Source organism: Nansenia antarctica, assembly GCF_963989245.1.
Source record: "Nansenia antarctica genome assembly, chromosome: 1".
Taxonomy (NCBI): Eukaryota; Metazoa; Chordata; class Actinopteri; order Argentiniformes; family Microstomatidae; genus Nansenia; species Nansenia antarctica.
This window is the reverse complement of record NC_137674.1, coordinates 68,742,721-68,763,840: the sequence shown is the minus strand read 5'-3', so window position 1 is coordinate 68,763,840 and position 21,120 is coordinate 68,742,721. Positions and strand designations below refer to the sequence as shown.

The 21,120-nt window shown below is 44.4% G+C and overlaps 2 protein-coding genes across 4 annotated transcripts in view; one reads left to right on the top strand and one right to left on the bottom strand.

Moving 5' to 3' along the window:
- Window positions 1–1,240: 1,240 nt before the first annotated feature.
- On the bottom strand, window positions 1,241–3,383 carry LOC308170835 (rho-related GTP-binding protein RhoB). Its single transcript, XM_080545682.1, has one exon. It carries the CDS (start codon window positions 3,261–3,263, stop codon window positions 2,670–2,672), a length of 594 nt encoding a protein of 197 aa, XP_080401808.1. The 5' UTR covers window positions 3,264–3,383; the 3' UTR covers window positions 1,241–2,669.
- A 2,102-nt stretch (window positions 3,384–5,485) lies between these two features.
- pum2 (pumilio RNA-binding family member 2) overlaps window positions 5,486–21,120 on the top strand; it is a 31,525-nt gene continuing 15,890 nt past the window's right edge. For 2 of the 3 annotated variants that reach the window (XM_080550525.1, XM_080550524.1), the window contains exons 1-15: window positions 5,486–5,572; window positions 7,435–7,795; window positions 8,768–8,836; window positions 9,099–9,204; window positions 9,709–9,896; window positions 10,291–10,463; window positions 10,993–11,317; window positions 11,659–11,752; window positions 13,033–13,140; window positions 13,671–13,807; window positions 14,187–14,307; window positions 15,377–15,517; window positions 16,378–16,692; window positions 17,930–18,157; window positions 20,355–20,622. In XM_080550525.1, the coding sequence (XP_080406651.1) occupies window positions 7,448–7,795; window positions 8,768–8,836; window positions 9,099–9,204; window positions 9,709–9,896; window positions 10,291–10,463; window positions 10,993–11,317; window positions 11,659–11,752; window positions 13,033–13,140; window positions 13,671–13,807; window positions 14,187–14,307; window positions 15,377–15,517; window positions 16,378–16,692; window positions 17,930–18,157; window positions 20,355–20,622 (2,621 nt within the window). In that variant the 5' untranslated portion in view covers window positions 5,486–5,572; window positions 7,435–7,447. The remainder of the gene's footprint in view (window positions 5,573–7,434; window positions 7,796–8,767; window positions 8,837–9,098; window positions 9,205–9,708; window positions 9,897–10,290; window positions 10,464–10,992; window positions 11,318–11,658; window positions 11,753–13,032; window positions 13,141–13,670; window positions 13,808–14,186; window positions 14,308–15,376; window positions 15,518–16,377; window positions 16,693–17,929; window positions 18,158–20,354; window positions 20,623–21,120) is intronic. The other variant, XM_080550526.1, reaches the window with a different exon arrangement.

Below are 21,120 nucleotides of genomic sequence, written 5' to 3'. Positions count from 1 at the left end.
TTATACATGATTGTGTATGAAAATGGGAGAGATACAGAAAGAAAGTAAGAGAGAGTGAGTGAGAGAGAGAGAGAGAGAGAGAGAGAGAGAGAGAGAGAGAGAGAGAGAGAGAGAGAGAGAGAGTACATTGTGTTCCTACCTTGTACATAAATAAAGGGCCCAGCAACAGAACTCTAAAGGAGAGAATGTGACTTTTAAGTAATTGCAACCAAAAGCGACCCTGAAAAAGAGCTGGCTCCACCAAGCTCTTAACGCTACACAAAAGACCCCAACTGGCATTGGAGGGTTTGGGGGGTGGGAGGACTTGTAATAATGTCTGCAATGGATGTTCAATCTGAACAAGCACTCCTAGGACATAAAGCAGTCCTGTAACACTGCCTTACACAGTATACATTCAATTTCAGGGTGTTTTTCTTCTAAAAACATGAAATACTACTAGAGAATATAGTAAACAAGTTGTAATTAAAATGAATAAAACACATAATGCACATCCACAATTTATCCCTATTCTAACAGCTAATAGAATTATAATTTCTTTAATTTTACTTGTATCCCACATGACAGTACAATACATCACTGAAATGCCTTGCTATTGTCAACTATTGTCATAAGAACAGTGGTTATGACTATTGTCTGTTTATTACAGTGCAGAGGGAAAACCTGGGGGATTCCCTGTACAGTAGAGTTATGTGTGTGAATGTGGGACTGTGAGACTGTGACTATCTTGTGTGCCTTTTGGAGATTTTTCTGGATGGGGTAGCCGGTGCCTGAAATAGGAATGAATAGTGAATAGTAAGTACTGAGGAGTGCAACATAATTTGAACTTGTGACTTATTGTAACACACTGATAGGCCACACCTTAACACAATGTGTTGCCCCATGTCTTACATTTTGCTAGCTGGTAGCCTGGCAAAAAAAACACTGCTACCTCTGAATCTGTCTATTTGATGTTTTTTTTTTTTCTGTACTAATTCCTTGAGGGCCTTTCACCTCACTTTTGAAACATCAAGTATTTCCTTCTTTGTTTCCCAACGTGGTATATTAAACCACCTCTTTGTCCACTACTACACACAAGACAGTATTTCAATAACATAACAGATTGTATATGTACAAGATTAGAAATAATGAGATTCCAAAAACAACAATCTTGAGCAAAATAATAACTTTAATGAAATACTCTGTCAAATGTGAAAATGTCCATGTGTATGTAGTAGGCAGTGCTGCACAACAATGTCTCAAAAGTGCCCAAATACTGACTGCTTGTATCTTACTTCCACAACAGGGGATCACATAAGAGCTTTGAATGTGATGGAACAGACTGTACGTTGTGATCATTTTTATTTAAAAGCATCAAACAATAGCAACAAACTAGACAACAATCTTGAGGACATGAAAAAATATTGCACTATTACTCCATTATATATATATATGTATATATATATATAAATCACACACACCGAACACTTTATTAGAAACACTATACTAATACTCGGTAGGGCCTCCCTTTTCTCTCTTAAACAGCCTCAACTCTTTGTGACATTGATTCCACAAGATGTTGGAAACATTTCTTTGACATTCTGGTCCATGAAGACATGATTGCATCACACAATTCCTGCAGGTACTTCAGGTGCAAGCTCTGAATCTCCCGTTTTACCACATCCCAAAGGTGTTCTATTGGATTCAGATCCGGTGACTGGGAAGGCCACTGAAGATCACTGAACTCATTGTCATGTTCATGAAACCAGTTTGAGACGACTCTCGCTTTGTGACATGGTGCGTTATCATGCTAGAAGTAGCCATTAGAAGATGGGTACATTGTGGACATGTAGGGATGCACATGGTCAGCAACAATACTCAAATAAGCTGTGGCATTCAAGCAATGATTGATTGGTATTAACAGGCCCAAAGTGTGCCAAAAAACATTCCCCACACCATTACACCACCTCCATCAGCTTGGACTGTTGACAGGTGTACAGGTGTCCTAATAAAGTGCTCAGTGAGTGTACAGTATGGGAAATAATTACATTCTTGCTGTACACAATGCTGCACAGAGGGTTATTCCTGACCTGATATGGTCATTCTGTAAATGCAATGTTGACCATAAAAAACACAGAAGGCAGGATGGACAGCCTATTTGATCACACTGTAAAAGCTGCTTGACAAAAAAATATGTCTACGGCAAAAGTATGCAGAATGCAACCCTACAAAACGCTGTGATGTCCAACATCTAATGTCCAAAATCTTGGCTTGAAAGCTGGGTTACACATAAATAAAACGTATAAATAAAAAATGTACCCTCTGAAACCACTGCGTCCAGCTGTTGTGTCCTTCACAAATCTGTTATAAATTGCCATCACACTGGTACCAATACTCAAGTGGATCATGACCAAGAAAGGCTATAGCATCAGGCACTTTACGCTTCACACAAACTTGCTCAGCTTGCATGGCGGCCTATCTGACATGTGTGTAAGACGCAGTCAACCAAATTGATGAGAATAATAGATCCAGTCAGTCAGAGTGTCTATTCAACTCATTGGGTGACACACGTGTGAACTTTATGGTGATGCGTAATTTTAAAGCACAATGACAAAGATATTGATAATGGTGTTGGAAAGCCTTACAGTCTTCATAAAAAAAAAAAAAAGAAGCTCGCCCTTATAGCTGTTCATTCATAACAACCGGCAGCAATTGGCACCACAACCACTGGATGGTCCAGATCTCTTCTGTAAAGCTGCTCGCGTTGCTGTCTCCAGCACCTCTCGCACGCCGTCCTTCGTTTTAGCGGAACACTCCAAATAGTCATATGCGCCAATGCGCGCGGCCATGGCGCGGCCGTCCTCTGTCCTCACCGGCTCCTGTTTCATCCTGGACAGCTCGGTCCGGACACTCTCGTCGTTGCGCAAGTCTCTCTTATTGGCGACTAAAAGAATGGGAACATTGGGACAAAAGTGCTTCACCTCCGGCACCCATTTCTCGGGAATGTTTTCGAGGGAATCCGGGCTGTCCACTGAGAAGCACATGAGGATGACATCAGTGTCCGGGTAGGAGAGCGGGCGGAGGCGGTCGTAGTCCTCCTGTCCGGCCGTGTCCCACAGCGCCAGTTGGACCTGCTTGGTGTCCACTTCGATGTCCGCTACGTAGGTCTCGAACACAGTCGGCACGTAGACCTCTGGAAACTCGTCTTTACTGAACACAATCAGCAAGCAGGTCTTCCCACAGGCGCCGTCGCCGACCACGACTAGTTTTTTCCGTATATCTGCCATTTGTTGCTCTTAGAACAAAGACGTCGCCTATCTTCCTAACTCTTCCTAACTGTTGTTCAAATGTAACATTCATGCAACTATTCTATCCACTGCACTTGTACAATCCTGCCTATCTATGTAGCATATTCGGCAGCTCCAGTAGTAACCGTTCCGGGGCATTGAGTCATGATAAGTGTCTTTAATAGTGCCAAGTGAAGCGCTTCCTTTATAAAGGGCATGGACGCTTTCCTAATATAGCAATCCAATCGGAAGTAGGGGGGTGAGATCATTATTTCCAAGGGAGAAGGTGATTGGATCTCCGGCATCCTGCCTTGTTGGTTAGGGGAGGGTCGTGTACCACGAGGAGAAGTGGATAATGGTGAGTAGTGTACGCATGGACTACACAGGGACCGTGGTTGCGTCTCAATAGTCTTTCCTCTGTTCCTCGCATCCCCTCTCCTCGTATCATTCTCATACATAACATCTAAAGGGGAGTGCACTCCGACGCTTTTAGCACCTGGCACTCCCCTATGTGCCTATGAGATGGACCCAATGACGTATAAAGCACCCCTGTGTGCCTATGAGATGGAAAATAGTTTGGTGTAGCACATTTCCTACTTCACATACCTCGTGGAAAAAATAGTAAATTGGTTATGATGCATCAAGACATCAAGCCTTAGCCTAGGCTTACTACTATAAGCCATGTTTAAAAAGTAATGTTTAAGCCTATTGTAGGCTATCTGTTGTTATTCCAACCTGCCTTAGAAGACTTCCTAAACCAAAATACTAGGTCTCATGGCCCAGACCCCATAATAGTTATAGAGGAATGTAAAACGGTTAATTATCAGACTATTTTATATAGTTATGATTAAGTCAAACAGCGTCATCTCTGCATATTCAGTACTTTGTACTTTATTTCTATGACAGTGGGTGTCAATGGATGTACATTGCAGGAGAACAGCAAACATGTGCATAGCCTGACAATGACAATAAAGACATTAAAGGTGAATACAAATACGTGTTTTGTGGAGGAAATTGTAAGACCGTTGATATGTAATATTGAACGAAACCGAGGGGTATATTTCATGTGGCTTTGGTGTGATGACCTAACCCAGATCTGTTTACCTCCAATTTAGTTTATTATTTAAAAAATATATATAGTCTATCTGTTATTATTATTTATCATGATGACAATTATACAAATGTTATAGATAACGGCTAAATCGATGGATAGATGGATTGATCCTCATCAATTGATGTATAGGCCTACTGTAGAGGCCTAATTATAAAAACATGAAACCTGATATACATTGAAAGTTTGGACGCACTACGGAACTATCATGACTATTAATCAAATAATAAAGCATAACATTTCCTATTTGAATGATTGAGGAATTCTAAGTTCATAATGTGTGCGTCATGTTTTATTATTTAGTTAATGCAATAATAATGTTGCTTTGCCATTTTAGTGCGCAGGTCTAACTAAACGTACAACATGCATAGACTGCAGGGAGGGCACTGGCGTGGTCGTCCAACTCCTCCAGCTACACTGCACGTTCAAGCCTGAGGCTGCGTTCGTAAATTCGCTCTGAGAGCGCCGGAGCGCACACTGGGTTCGACGTCATAAAGGAACCAAGTAATTTGATTGGAGAAGAGGCGTTCCATGAGTGCTGATCAGATTTCCAGAGCGTGTTTACGAACGCAGCCATTATCATTAAAACACCGATTAGATCTCCACGGAAACAAAACAATACAGCCTGCTACGGTTTCAGGTCTGACGGTTTAGAAACATCGATCTTCCCCCGAAACGACAGCGCGTAAGTACCAATTAAAATCCTATATTGCACTATTGTATTATAGTGCGCATTCTGACTCTTTGAAGCGTGGATCATTGCCGTGGTCGTTCAGTGTTTCCCCCTTTTGTTTAGCGGGTAAGGCCCCTGTGTTTGGGACCTGGAGGGGGGCCATGTTGTTAGGCTGCGTTCGTAAACTCGCCCTGAGAGCGCCGGAGCGCACGCTGCGTTTGACGTCATAAAGGGACCGAGTAATTTGATTGGACAAGAGGCGTTCCATGAGTGCTGATCTGAATTCCAGAGCGAGTTTACGAACGCAGCCTTGGAGGGGGGCCATGTTGTTAGTGAGCGTGTAGTCACCCAGCAGCAGCAGGAGCTCAGCCAGACGACATTTGTTTGTGTTTTTTTACTCGTTTTAACGGTTCGCTTTACAGCTGTCGCCGTGTGAACGACAACAAGCTATGTTTCCATCGTATGTTCATATAATAACAACATAGTGGTTTTTATCGCGCTGATCCTAAATATCAAACTGAAAAGGTAAGAGGCCTTCCTTACTCTGCTAGTCAACACATCGAGCTAACGTTAGCAGACGGCTATCTGACTATGCTAAGCTACATGCTAGTGAGGATTTAGCTTCAAACACAGTGGTTCTTGTGATGAAGACCCAGGTAGCTGGCTACATTGGCTAGCATTAGCTCTGTCAACCGGCCAGTTTTCCAGGTTAATAGCCTGCATTGTCCTACGTTGTCCCTATATTAATGCGGTTTCATCACGTTTTCGTGAACATTAGACAGCTGGCTAACTAGAGACATCGTAAACATATGCAAGTTTATTTGAATAGCACATTTCATACAACAGGGGTAATTCAAAGTGCTTTACATACATTACAAAAAATACAGCAAGAGGTGCATAGTAAGAAAATAAAAATGACAATTAATAAAAGCAAATATAAGAAGTAAATAGATAGAATAAGACAATAGTTAATAGTGAACATAGGTAGCTGTGGTCGGGATCAGTCTAACTGCTGGAAGGGACCGTTCTGGTTAATGAAACATCAGTTACTAAACACTCGTAAACAAAAAAAGTTTTCAGTTAATAAAATAGCTAGCTATTGTTTTGTGTCTATTGCGAGGTTATGATCAGTTAGGAATGATGTAAAAGTTGCGTTCATACACTTGACTCGACTTGAAGCTAGCTCCCATAACAGGGACCAGTCAACCCGCTGCGACAGCTAGCTAGCTTACATAATAGCACAAACAGTAGCTAGCAATTAGTTTTCATCATATCCATGTTTTTCGACCTCGGTCCTCCAAAGAGCTGAACTTTGTAAGTAACCTAACTTAATTACATAGATCCTCTTTGGTTCGCTAGCTATCGAACATTAGCTATAGTTAGTTATATTTACTAGCGGCCAATGTTCACCATACTACCGTCGATAGCCTGGCGAGGAAGAAGGCCAAACACACCAGTTCCAGCTCTGCTATGCTCTCTTGAGTAACAGCTCTGGCTTAGCAGTATTATTTATTTTAATTGTATTTTTATTTAACCAGGAGGACCCTTGAGATCAAATCTCTTTTTCGAGGGAGATCTGGCCAAGAAAGCAACACCAGTAGAAGTTACAACATTGGCAAACAAAACATAATAAATAACAGACGAGATAAGAGCAGATAAATAGTATTTAAAAAAAGATTTTAATAGTAGCAATTGCACAAGTAAGACAAGCTACCGAATAATTAACGTTATTAAGTTGGTCCGCACGCATCAGTGTTTCATCACTACACATTATGTATGTAATACATGTAGTATGTAAGCTAATAACTTATACCTAATTAAAGTTCAAATGTTCAAGTGATCCACGATAAACATTTTCGACAGGGTTGCATTAAACAACAATACTTAATGCGGTACAGTTCAATGCAAATGACAACGCCATGATGCATTTTGTAGACAACTGGACAATATCATTTGTCATCAGTCTTCCTAAACTAGGAACAAGGCAAAAAAAGTAACTGAACATAATCCTTATTGTCCAAATTATGTAAACACATTAGAAAAAAATCTGTGGTGTCTATGGGGAAAGTAATATTAAGCTTTGCATGTTAGGTTGGTTTAGCAGCATATCTTCTGTACCAGTAATTAGACTACTGTTAGAGCTTAGTGTTCGTCAGGTTAAGTCAATCCGAAGATGCTGTAGCTATCTATGTATCTTTATGAGATTTAACAAGTGTTGCATATAGCGCACACATCCGGCCCATGCCCTGCTGACATACCGTCTCGTCCTTACTTTCCTGTCTTGTCTTTCACTATCTCTATCCAATAAAATGAAAAATATGAGTGGGACTCATACCCACTCAGAAAAAAAATACCAAAACAAGTGTCTGGATCTCTTGCTCCCGCAGGTTTCCCCGTGGAATGAGCGTTCCATGCAGCATCCTAGGTATGAATGACGCGGCCTGGCCGGAGACACGCGGTGGGATGCTGCATACCAACGGTGCCCCCGAGGCTGGCGGGGTCCGAGTCCACGGAGGGAGCTCCCTAGCCACGGTGGGGGGGGGTGGACCCGTAGGGCCGCACCCTCTGCAGGGCATGGACCGGGGCGCCAACCCTACCCCCGGCACCCCGCAGCCTCCGCTGAGCGGGCGCTCCCAGGACGACGCCACGGTGGGGTACTTCTTCCAGAGGCAGCACGGCGAGCAGCTGGGGGGGTGCACCCCCAGCAAGCACCGCTGGCCCACTGGAGACGGCAACCATGTTGATCAGGTTAGCACAGTGTTTTCCCAAACTGGCTACCAGCCCAATTTTCGTGTGAAATGTTAAGGGTATGGAATGTGGGTTTGCTAGAAACTTCTATGCTCAAGTACCCAGGTGTGACATCAATTGCACCAGCCAAACAGTTAAATCATTGGGAATCAGGAATTTATTATTTTCACTGATTTAAAGCTTTTTTTAGATGGGGAAACTTATGGTTTCTCTATTGAAGGTGCATCCTTTGGTAGGCATAGGCTATACATAATTTAACAGGTAACTCTCATCATAGAAAGAGTTAAAATATAACAATCTCTCACTTTCAGAGGTGAACATGAGTTTATATGCCAAATATTTTCATAAGTACACATAAGATCTAGCCTGTCAAAGGGAAAGAGTGGTGTGTGTGTTGGGGGAGACATGTGGTCAGTTGCACAAAGGGAACAGGCTTGGCTGATATTGTGCAGAACAGTCAGTGAGGCTGATGGTAATTCCCTTTTCACACTTTTTGATAACCCTTGAAGGAATTCACTATTTGATCCAGTTCATACAGTAAAGTTGTAAATGCATTTTGCCTTTACTTTTAAATTACGTTACATACATTGAATGCCCTGTTTGCTTAAATGTAAAGGCAAAATGCATTTACAACTGGTGAAATAGTGAAATGTTTAATAATACTATTTACACTTTTCATATATCGTTTTATTAACTATTCTTTGAGAGAATGTCTTGAAGGTTTCATAGACAGAGAGGCTTATTTAATAATGTAGCTATATAATGTTGAGCAATCAATGCAATACAGTCTGCAATCTTTTAATATCTGAATGGATTTAGGAGTCTACATCCAGTGCCTGTAAACTTTTAATTAGCATTCCTGTGATTCCTGTTCCACACTCCACTGTGATGTTCCGAACCATTATAAACTAACAACATATTCAGACTGAAAATGGTGTATATTAACCCCAACGTTGTTGTGTCTTATCCCAGGTCCGCACTGTGGATGAGATGAACTACAACTTTCAAGCTCTTGCTTTGGAGTCCAGAGGCATGGGGGAGGTATGTTGTCAGATGTTTCACAAGAAATGTTTTCTCACTTTTGCACAGAGTTAAGAGTTTGTTACCAAATGTAAAATGGTTTTGTAGGGTGTATGATTACACATTTAAACTGTTCGGTCTTTTGTCAATTGTGCCATTGCTTGAATGGAGTAATTCAGTATCAATTTACTAGTCTCAGAATGCAATTCATGCAGTTTGCTTGGTCAAGACACCATGTCTTAGAGTATCCATATTTAAGTTGACTTTTTGGTTTTCTTCACAGCTGCTTCCGGCAAAAAAGCTCTGGGATTCTGATGAATTGGCCAAGGATGGAAGGAAAGGCATGCTCCTAGGAGAGGAGTGGAGGGATAATGCATGGGGGAGTTCTCGTGAGTGGTTTTCTACTCAACTAGGGCTTTACTATATACAATTTTTATACAAATAAAGTTATTATTATTATTATTACTACGTGGGGATTAGGGTGACATTTGCCTCTTATACATTTCAGAAAAGTCTAATTTGTAATCATGTCCCGTCTATTTTACAATGTTACGGTTTATTTATTTTATTTTATTTGTAAAGGGACAACGCATATTAATGAACATTAAAAATGTAAATACGCCAGATTTAGCCGAAAGGCAAATTTTCATCCATGTGAATAGTTATATGATGCATATCACAGAAAAATGTCTGCACATGCCTCCAGTAGCTACATTTCTTCCGGGTTGGACAGCATCTTCCATTTTATCTACCCACTGAACTATCTTTTTACATTTTATAATCTTGATAATGTAACTACTTCAACTAACAACTATAAAGTTCCAGAAAATGGTTTTCTTTAGTTATCTACCTTTATTCTTACCCCTCCTCCTCTCCATCTTCCTTTGTTGAAGATCACTCAGTGTCCCAGCCAATCATGGTGCAGCGACGACCTGGACAGGGTTTTCATGGGAACGGCGATGCGAGTTCCGTGCTGTCACCTCGCTCAGAGGGCGGTGGCCTCGGCGTTAGCATGGTGGAGTACGTCCTGAGCTCCTCCCCAGGGGACAAGATGGATGGCCGCTACAGGAATGGTGGCTATGTAAGTTGAGGGCCCCTCTCTCGTTTTCTCCTGCTCTTTTTCAACAGTGACTCTTCTTCTACTCTCAGGATTCCAGAAGTTGAATTTAAAATGAAACTGTCAACTGTCAAAATACCATAAACTTCTATGGTATAATTTAATAGTGCTCTGATTGAGTATTAGGTTAAGTTGGGTGTTTGAGTGGCCTGGGTGGTCCAGTGATCTAGCACCGCGGTCTACAGTGCACACATTATGCCCATGTCAGCATCGGTTAGAATCCAGCCCATGCCCTCTCTCCCTTCTCCTTACTTTCCTGTCTGTCTTCACTGTATCTATCCAATAAAATGAAAAAATATGTAAGTAGGGTGTTTGAGATTCAGGTTAGGTAGGACACTTATGTTGTGGAGTTGTGTAGGGTGGAGGGGACGCTGACCCAGATGGGAGGGAGAAGGGAGACACTCAAGACAAAGTGTCCCCATTCGAGGAGGACAAGAGCCCAGAGATGAAGGTGGGAGAGGAGGGCGACGCATCCAAAACCAACGGGAGAGGCCTGCTCAACGGGATGGACAGAGACTGCAAAGACTTCAAGTACGGCTAGTTTTGTCATCCATGGTGCTGCCGCTGCGATGTGCAATTGCGTAGACAGTAAAAAAACAATTGCTAGACAATTTGCTGGCAGACTATTGTGAATGTGGTCAAATGTGACAGTCTGATAATTTGGTCCGCATGTCGGCAACCAATCAAAATGTTCAGACTTTTCTTTTGAAACACGGAACTACGTTTCAACATTGTTGAGAATCACAACACAAACTCGCTAGTCAAGCCAAAATACTGCAACACAATGGATTGGGTGAGTAATCCCCACTGCTACCTAGTTAACTAACACTTCTTAACATTGTTAGCAGGCTCACAAAACAAGCTGTGTTAGTTGACTAGCGATGTGTCATTGATTTTAAACAATGCGGAAATGTATTCACATTTTTCTAAAGAAAAGTCTGATCATTACATCGCATCCCAACATGAGGAGCAAAGCATTAGAATGTCTCTCATATTCTACTCAACGGTAATATTGTCTCGCTTTTTTCTTTCTTTTCTTCTTCTTCTTTGTGCGCTCCAGCCCGACCCCAGGAAGTCGCCAGGCGTCGCCCACCGAGGCGGTGGAGAGGATGGGGCAGAGCCAGGTGGGGCTGGAGATGATGGGACAGCACCAGCATCCGCACCAGCACCAGCACCAGCACCACCCCCACGCCCTCCAACCCCAGAACCTAGCCCAGAACAAGGCCCCCGCCGAGGACTTCCAGAACCAGGAGGCACAGAACATGGGAGGCATGGAGCAGCAGGCGGGGGTGGAGTCGCTCCAGTTCGACTACGCTGGGAACCAGATCCAGGTGGACTCTTCCGGGACACCGGTCGGACTCTTTGACTACAATTCCCAGCAACAGGTACGTTGAACATATGAACGACATTTCGTGGACACAGCAATTGGGGTCGGGTCGGAATAAGCGATTATCCGATTATTCATTCCCGAGGGTCGAAGCCGGTTTTTCAACATTTGGACTATAAAAAGTAAATTCCCAAATAAACACGAATTAACAGAAGTATGGAACTGATGTCGGTTCTGTAACACGGTTTTACGAACGATATACACAAGCATATATATCGGCTATACAAAAGTGATTTCTTGCCGACGATCCACAGCTGCCTGTGTGAATGTCGGCACACATCGAACAAATCTATTATTCGACCATGAAAACATTCAGCCATGTTTGTTCTGTGTGTCCAGTTGTTCCAGAGGTCCAACCACCTGACCGTTCAGCAGCTCACCGCCGCTCAGCAGCAGCAGTACGCCCTGGCCGCGGCCCAGCAGCAACATCTTGGTAGGTTGTTTGTCGTGTTTATATGCACACATCTGCAGAATGCAAACGATCGTAATAATGAGCAAGGCATGTTTATTTGTAGGGGTGTAACGGATCACCTAACTCACGGATCGGATTGTGTCGCGGTTTCTGAGTCATGGATCGGATAATTCTTCGGATGAACACACTTTTTTAATATATAAAACCTGCTTCTTCCTTGAATTCCGTAAAACCACAACTTTTATTGTGTGGAACAAAAAAACTACATTCAAGATGTCAAAACTGGTCAAATATATATCTAACATATTCTACACTCAAACATTACATATTATACTGAAATACACATTCAACTTAAATTATAGTGCAATTGGAGAGTGGGAGGAGGTGCCTGGTTGCAGCAGTGAATCACTGGGCTGTTTAAAGCAGACGAATAAACATGTTTCATGCCACTTTTAACTAAATAATAAAGTGAAACCTTCCTTTAAACATGGTATGAAAAAAATGCCTACATTATCTAAAGTTGTTGAGCTGCCTTTTACGTGCCTCCCGTCAACACACCAGGGTGATGTCGCGTCAAATGTGTAGCCATGCTCATGCCATGGATGACTTTCTCATTGCACAGCGCTTACACACCGTAACCTTTTTATCGACCACCCTTCTTCCATCATTGTTATAATTGATAGAGAAGCCAAAGTGCTCCCATACATGGGATTTAAATGACCAATCAACCTATCATTGCGCTTTAGAGTAAAACAAAGCACGCAACTTTAAATTTTGCAATTGATCCGCGGTACACATGCCTGCCGAACCATGGAGGGCGATCCGTACGGATCACGGATCAGCCACGATCCGTTACACCCCTGTTTATTTTTATAGCACATTTCGTATAACATGGGCAATTCAAAGTGCTTTACATACATTATTAAACATACAGCAAGAGGAGCATAGTAAGAAAATAAAAATGACAATAAATAAAAGCAAATATAAGTATTATTAGTCATATTTAGTAATATATTATAAGTAATATTTTATCCATTTATAAGTAAATGCAAAACATAACTGCTGCAAAGGTTTTTAGCTTAGATTTATATATTTTGTAGTGTTAACAGTTGTCTCCGCGCTCAATGTATTAAATCGGGTAGAAGTTTGAATGTTTAATTAACGTTGAACCTTTTGCAATTCCAGTGGTTCAGCGAGCAGTTAGCATACGAGTTTGGTCGTCTGTCTGTTTTTCAGACCTTTGTCTTTGTTGGTATTCAATATGAATATGGATGTTTGACATGGTGGTTGTTGTTTTGCAGCGGGCCTTGCTCCGGCATTTGTGCCAAACCCATACATCATCAACGCTGGCCCCCCTGGATCAGACCCCTACACCGCGGCAGGGCTGGCGGCAGCCGCCACACTGGCAGGTCAGCACCTCAGACACACGCTGCTACTTCCCCCCCATCCACAACACTGTGCTGCTTGTACCGTCTTTTGGTCACTTATCCACAATTCAAAAAGGGCCGGCAAGTAGCCGAGAGGTTAGAGAGGCCGGCTAGCAATGGGAAGGTCTCTGGTTCGATCCCCGCCTCAGGAGGGAGCCGGATGTGAGCTGGTGACTGGAGGGTTGCTGGCATCATATCTAAGGTGCCTACCACTTGCTCTTGAGCAAGGCACTTAACCACTAATTGCTCCAGGGGCCGCCGACTATGACTGATCCTGTGCCTAGAGCAAAAAATACATTTCGTTATACTCTTGTGCAAATGACAAAAGGTTGAATCTAATCAAATTGTGGTTTCTACCACTGCAAACAAACTGTCTTTTCATGTTTCAATGCATGTAGCAATTGTAACCCATCCAGGTCCAATTGCAAGTCATGCTAAAAAGGTTTATCGTAGCTTTAAAAAATGAACAAAGAAATTGTTCTGATACGACTTCCTTCCTTAAGGGCCTGCAGTAGTCCCTCCCCAGTACTATGGTGTCCCATGGGGCGTGTACCCGGCTAACCTCTTCCAGCAACAAGCCGCGGCAGCCGCCAATCACAACGCTAACCAGCAGGCGTCCAATCAGGGACCGGGGCCGGGACAGCAACAGGTAGGCGTTCTACTACGCACAAATCAAACTACGTTTGGTAACAAAGTCGAGCGTTTGATGGGCAAGTCAGGGACGAATGAGCCCTCATCGTCTCTGACATTCGTTCTGTACATTTGCCCTCTTGTCTTTTGTGACGATCTGAAGTCATCTGGTGGACAAGTATCAAGTAGTTGATTATTGTTTTTGTATGTTCTTGTCTTTGTTGTTCTTTGTCTACCAATGAGGACCACATTGGAAACAAGTGTTTCAGGACACTTTTACGTGCTATCCTCTGGGATGTACTCTCTGTACTTTTTACCCAAATGAAAATCAATCAATCAATCAAAGTAGGCTTATGGGAGGTGGTGATGTGAACCTTCTTGGCTCCTCCTCCTCCCAGGTGATGCGTGCGGGGACCAACCAGCGCCCGCTCACCCCAGGACAGAACCAGCAGAGCCAGCAGGAGTCCATGGCAGCGGCGGCGGCTGCCAACCCTGCCCTGGCCTACGCAGGCATGTCAGGTCAGTCACACACGCAGCCACCCGAGTACATGTGACACGTACTAATGCTTTGGTCCTCATGTCGGGATCCGATGTAATTAGCAGACTTTTCTTTAGAAAAATGTGAATACATTTCCACTTTGTTGAAAATTAACGACACACATCGCTAGTCACAGCTTGTTTTATGAGCCTGCTAACAATGTAAAGTAGTGTTATAGTTAACTAAGTAGCAGTGGGGGATTACTCACCCAATCCATTGCGTTGCAGTAGTTTGGCTTGACTAGCAAGTTTGTTGTGATTCTCAACAAACGTTGAAACGTAGTTCCGTGTTTCAAAAGAAAAGTCAGAACATTTTGATTGATTGTTGATATGAGGACCAAAGCATTATAACTTGTCACATACGTTAACTCGTACATACGCTCAAAACAGGCGCAAGAGCTTTCTGCAGCAGCGGTAGAGGATGAACATCAACATGCAATTTGCCCTGAGCCTCGGCTCTGAAGGCATGTTGCGATTGATTGATCTGTAGCCCATTCAAACTGGCTGAACAGGCTTGCACAGGGTGGTAAAGGGCAATGATATGTCACCTTTTAATGTTCTCTTCATGCACACGCTCATACAGGCTGTACAATTTCTCCCAATTTCTCTCTCTTTTAATCGTCATACCGATAACATCTCACAGACCCGTTATAAACACCTCTGCCTTCACATCACACGCCCCTCTCACTCTTCTCTCTATTAGCAAACGGTAAATGCACTGACTTATATAGCGCCTTATTCCAAAACGCTTTACAACGGCCTCTCATTCACACACATCCACACACCAATGACGGCAAGCAACCATGCGAGGCGCCGGCCCCTTCATTGGGAGCAATTTGGGGTTCAGTGTCTTGCCCAAGGACACCTCGACACGTGGCCAGCCGGGGTTCGAACCGCCTTGCGATCATTAGACACCGGCTCGACCTCCTGCGGCCACAGCTGCCCCGTTAGCAAACTCATAGACCCTGAACATAAGTCTAGGTTGTCTAGAAATGAACTCGTTACACTCTTTTGTGTAATGTCGTGTTTACTTTGTACTGTGTCCTTCCAGGTTACCAGGTGCTGGCCCCTGCAGCTTACTACGACCAGAACGGAGCCCTGGTGATGGGCCCCGGGGCCCGCGCTGGTCTGGGCGGCCCCGTCCGCCTGGTCCAAACCCCGCTCCTCATCAACCCCGCTGCAGCTCAGGCTGGTGAGCACCGGTTTACCTTTCGAAGACATAACATTGCGTTGTGTGAAAAGTTACATGTTGTTAAGCTATTCACAAGCAATATGCTGCCATTTTCCTTCGTGTGTTTTTTTCCTGTTCAGTAAGACCCAAGGTGTTGCATCTGAGTGGTGTTTTGTGTACATTGATAGATGGAAAGCGGCCTACCAATTAGCTGTCCTCCCATGTTTGGTAGTTTCACGGCGGTCACTGTGAACTCAACCTCTATCCTCTGTCTGTGCCGTTGATTAATTAATTGATTGATTGAGAGGCATTGACAATTTTAAATTACAAAAATAACAATGCATCTGAAGCAGATTCATATGTACACCATTTCCGTTCTAAAACTATCAAGGATAGCACAACAAATCTGAACTGCTTATTTCCATTGTGGTCCTTGTTGGACCACACTAATAGGGCTTTCACACCGGCAAAGAACCATTCGCGTTCGCGAACCAAGTCTGGAACCCTCTGGCGCGTTCAGACCGCAAATTTCGTAAGCCCTTTCTATTCCAGCAATGGAGCAGCTGGTTAGTAAGAGAACGCGTCTAGAAAGTGTCGTTTTGTTTAATAGAAAATAATGTTAATTTCAGATACTGTACTGCAAGATATTATCCTCATTTCCAGTGAAGTAGCTGCCACCTAGTTGTGACATTTTTGTTTATCCCGCGCCTTCATCACCCATCGTTGATGATGCGGATGGTTCTGGTTACACTGGTATGAACGCGAACCTGAGCGGTTCTTTGCCGGTGTGAAAGCCCTATAAGCCCCTTTGACATGGTTCTTCTCTTCTCTCTTGCCTCTCTTTCTCTCTCCCTCTCTCCCTCCCTCCCTCCATCCATCAGCGGCTGCGGCGTCGCAGTCCGGCTCCGGGAACAACATGTCGGGCGGCCCGGCCAACGGCATGTACCGCTCCATGCAGCCCCAGCAGCAGCAGCAGCAGCAGCAGCAACAGCAGCAGCAGCCGCCCCCTCAGAACAGCGGCATGCCCTCCAGCTCCTTCTACGGCTCCGGCTCCATGCCCACCAGCTCCCAGAGCAGCTCCCTGTTCTCCCACACCTCCGCCGCCCCGCCGCAAAGCTCCTCCCTGGGCTTCAGCAACACCGGGGGCTCCCTGGGCGTGGGCCTAGGCTCTGCTCTGGGGGGCTTCGGATCCTCAGGTAAGGAGGGGGGGGGGTCACAGACCTAAAGGAGAGGTGGGGGGGTGGTACTAGACCTGGGGGGGTATTCCATCAATGTCGCTAAAGGAAAATCCAGGCTTATTTTGAGAACTCTTGTGAGACTTATCAGAATAAGCCTGCATTTTCCTTTAGCGACGTTGATGGAATACCCCCCTGGAACTTGAGACGTTGCTCTTGACAGTTGTGACAGGAGCTGGTGTATTGTTCCCCAAGTCGGCAAGGTCATTTGTCTGAAAATTGCCCTGAATCAAAACAAACAGACTGGGCTCCATCGGGCTAGCTAGCTACAATTCTAGCATCTGCATGTTTAGCACATCATAACATGCTGAAGATCACACAGTCCTTGCTTTTTAACCGTCCTAAAACGTAAACAAGACATTATACACTTGCAGAGTACAAAGCAGGACAGCCGAGGATATTGTGAATCGAAAAAAACAAGCTGAGTTCGCTGAATTAAAAATATTTTTTGCAATTTTAGTAAAGTATTTAGTGACCCTAGAACTGTTTGTTATATTGAGTGGGCTCTTCAACACTTAAACCTTTGAAGACAAAAAAAAATGAAAAACCTAAAACAATCTAACAACTAAAGAACAAAAAAAAAATCCTGACTTGTCACCCATTTCACCAGCCCCTGTCACGATTGATTAGCCTTGTGCCAAGTCAGTGCAATCCTGCAATCGGATATGTCATCCCCTTCTTTTTGATTCTTTGCTGTCCTCCCCCCTCTTCCTCCTCCTTCCTCCACCTCTCCACCTCTTTCTCTCACCTAACCATCTCTGTCCTTCCCCTCTTTCTCTCTCACCTAACCATCTCTGTCCTCCCTATCTCACCTAATCATCTCTGTCCTCCCTCTCTTTCTCTCTCACCTAACCATCTCTGTCCTCCCTTTTCTTTCTCTCTCACCTAACCATCTGTCCTCCCCCTCTTTCTCTCTCACCTAACCATCTCTGTCCTCCCTCTCTTTCTCTCTCACCTAATCATCTCTGTCCCTTCTGTCCTCCCCCTCTTTCTCTCTCTCCTAACCATGTCTGTCCCTCCTCCCTCTCCCCCTCTATCTCTCTCTCCTAACCCTCTGTCCCTTCTGTCCTCCCCCTCTCTCACCTAACCATCTCTGTCCTCCCCCTCTTTCTCTCTCTCCTAACCTTGTCTGTTCCTTCTCTGTCCTCCCCCTCTTTCTCTCGCTCTCCTAACCCTCTCTGTCCCTTCTGTCCTGCAGTGTCCAGCTCCACCAGTAGCAGTGTGTCACGCAGAGACTCCTTGCTGGCCAGCTCTGACCTGTACAAGCGCGGTGGCAGCAGCCTGACCCCCATCGGCCAGCCCTTCTACAACAGCCTGGGCTACTCTTCCTCCCCCAGTCCCATTGGCCTAACACCAGGCCACTCCCCCCTCACACCCCCGCCCTCTCTGCCTTCCTCTCACGGATCTTCCTCCAGCCTTCACCTGGGTAAGACATTTACAGATTTATTTTTTAATTTTATTTTTTTAAATAAATAATCTATCGGCTGTATATGTTGCACATAAATTGGAAGTATGTTTGAGTTGAGGTTAGACCTGTAACAGTTATGAAAAAAGTGTCTAATGGCAATCTTGACTGTGCTCAACACGCTAGCTAGCTGGCTGGCTAACAACAAAGAACATGGCGTTAGCTAGACAGCTGCTCTGCATGTTAAGCACATCACAACACGCTGATAGAACATGAACATGCTAAAAACACATAACTACACAACTAGATTACACACAGTCCCTTTTTTATTGATGAGGATACATGTTCAAAAATACATTTTATGATAGTCATGGTTTAAGGTTGCTGTGTTATTACATTATCTGGGTCACATAACAGTGAAACAATTATATTGTTAATTGCAATTATTTCTGAGACAATTAAATCCGATCTGGGTTTAAATCAGATCCGGGCGCTAATTTCATCTCGCGTTCCGTTCCATCAATGTGGCTCAAATAATTTGCTGCTCCTTCAGAACAAACCTGGTAGCGACCAGGTTTACAGGCTGGTTTAGGTAATACGTGCGTCAAAAATGTCTCACAGGTGTGTCTGTTAGGAAATATTAGTTCCCACTTTTTACAAGATAGATAGATAACTTTTTTTTTCCTTCAGATTTTATCCCTTTTTCACCCAATTTAGTATCCAATTGAACCCAACCTAGCATCCAATTATCCCCTGCCTATTGCAGGGGGATAACCCCGTGGCCGGCAGCCCCAGAGGAGATCGCCAGGCAGACTAGCTGACTGGCTCCTCGAGCCCAGCACCGTTATTCCGGCACCCCGGGGGCGCTGTTGCGCGACGGATCCTTGTCCGGAAATAGTCCTATACCGCCCTCTGGAGCGGCCGCTCAATATGCCGCTCCCTGTGTGCCTCGGCCATATCCGGGTCTGGCGAGACCGGGATTCGATCCCAGTCCCCGGTGGGCAGCTTGCACTAGTGGCTAGTGCTTAGACCGCTACGCCACCGTGGGGCTCCAAGATAGATAGATAACTTGATATTTTGAAAGTATGATAGATAAATAGATAAATAAAAAAGTACTTGCATTGACATCATCACAGTGGTATGTTTGGCGCAGGGGTTAAGGCAGCCAGCTAGAGGTCCGAAGGTTGCCGGTTCGATACTTAATTTTATGTTATTTTATTTTGTTTACATTTAACCAAAGCCTTCATGCAAATCGATTTACAATATATATATATATATATATATATATATCTGTCTAAGTGAATCATCTATCCATCAGTAATCATAAGAAAAAATGATCTATGCCAAATCCAGGGTCCAGTTAGAAGAACATCATTTACAAGTCAGAAAGGCTTCAAACACCATTGTAATCGTGTCAGTTCTTGTAAATTAGCCTACACCATCACTTTATAGCCTACATACTTTTTTAGATGAGATTTTAGATTAGATTCAGACAACGAAATGCAGTCAAAAGAGTCTGAAGAGGGATTTGAACCACCGTCTTAAAATGACGAATTGATACCATGGCAGCGGTTAATACCACTATGCCATCGTGACGATATGACTATGTAGCCTGCTGCTGATATCACCACCGTAGTGAATATCCATTTATTAAAATATGAACATATAACAATAAGTAGGGGCTAGTATGACCTACGCATTTAATTGGTCAGCAATTTCTTGCCAAATCACTTCCCTCACCTTGTTAATTGCGGCAGTATTGCACTATTTTACATCTTATTTTTCGTCTTCATAAAGATCAATAAGTAGGACCGCTGCGCAGTCTAATATCTTCATTTCGACAATCGGCTCTTCTGGGCTCTGTCTGCGAGCATGCGCCGAATATTTCCAAACCGGTGTTCTGTAAACACTGATGACACAAGGCTGATTCTCGTTCGAGGAATCACTTGAGGCTTGAATCCCAATCACGAGTTGCCTGAATGAGGCTTTTATTTTAATCGCGGATATACTAATCCAACGTACGTGGAATAGCCCCCTGGTTGAGTTTGCGTTGTGTTCTGTCAAGTTTTCATACACGTGTTTAAGTTCATGACTCCCCTCGCTTCTGATGAGAATCGCCGCCTATCTGCTGCGACACTCGAGCGCTGCTCCCCCTACGTTACTACGCAACTCGTCAAAAACGCCACTCAAGATTTCTCTCCCCCGCTGTGACACGCAGGTGGGCTGACAAACGGCAGTGGGCGCTACATCTCGGCCGCCCCGGGGGCGGAGGCTAAGTACCGCAGCGCGGGGGGCACCTCCAGCCTGTTCAGCTCCAGCAGCCAGCTGTTCCCCCCCTCCCGCCCGCGCTATAGCCGCTCCGACGTCATGCCCTCCGGACGCAGCCGCCTGCTGGAGGACTTCCGCAATAACCGATTCCCCAACCTGCAGCTGCGAGACCTGCCGGGTCACATGGTGGAGTTCTCTCAGGACCAGCACGGCTCCAGGTGAGGTCATACTCACTCTCTCTCACACATGCTCGCTCGCGCTCTCTCTCTCTGTCTCTCTCTTTCTCTCTGTCTCGCTCTCCCTAACACGCTCGCTCTGTCTCTCTCTCTGTCTCGCTCTCTGTCTCGCTCTCTCACACGCTCTTTCTCTCTCTGTCCCTCTCTCTCTTTCTCTGTCCCTGTCTCTCACTCTCTAGCCCCTTTATACGAGCCTTCCCAGTAGATTCCATGCATTTTCCAGGGTCTGCTGAAGTGTGAATGGGACTGACCAGGGAAATCCGCACAGGCAATTTCCCTGGTCGAGACCATGTATAATTCCATGCAATTTGCAGGGTCGCTGCATGTCTGAATGGACCCTGATTATTGCCTGGTCAGTCTCCTTTCACAGCTGTCCTGCATCGCGCAACCAGCAGGGCAGAGTGCATAAGAACTGCCCCAATATCGCTACTGCTAAATATAATTCCACAACTGGACACTACTTAATTTCCAATCATAGTG

Excerpts from the sequence above, each read along its gene's own strand:
- LOC308170835 (XM_080545682.1), bottom strand. The coding sequence starts at position 3,263 with ATGGCAGATATACGGAAAAAACTAGTCGTGGTCGGCGACGGCGCCTGT.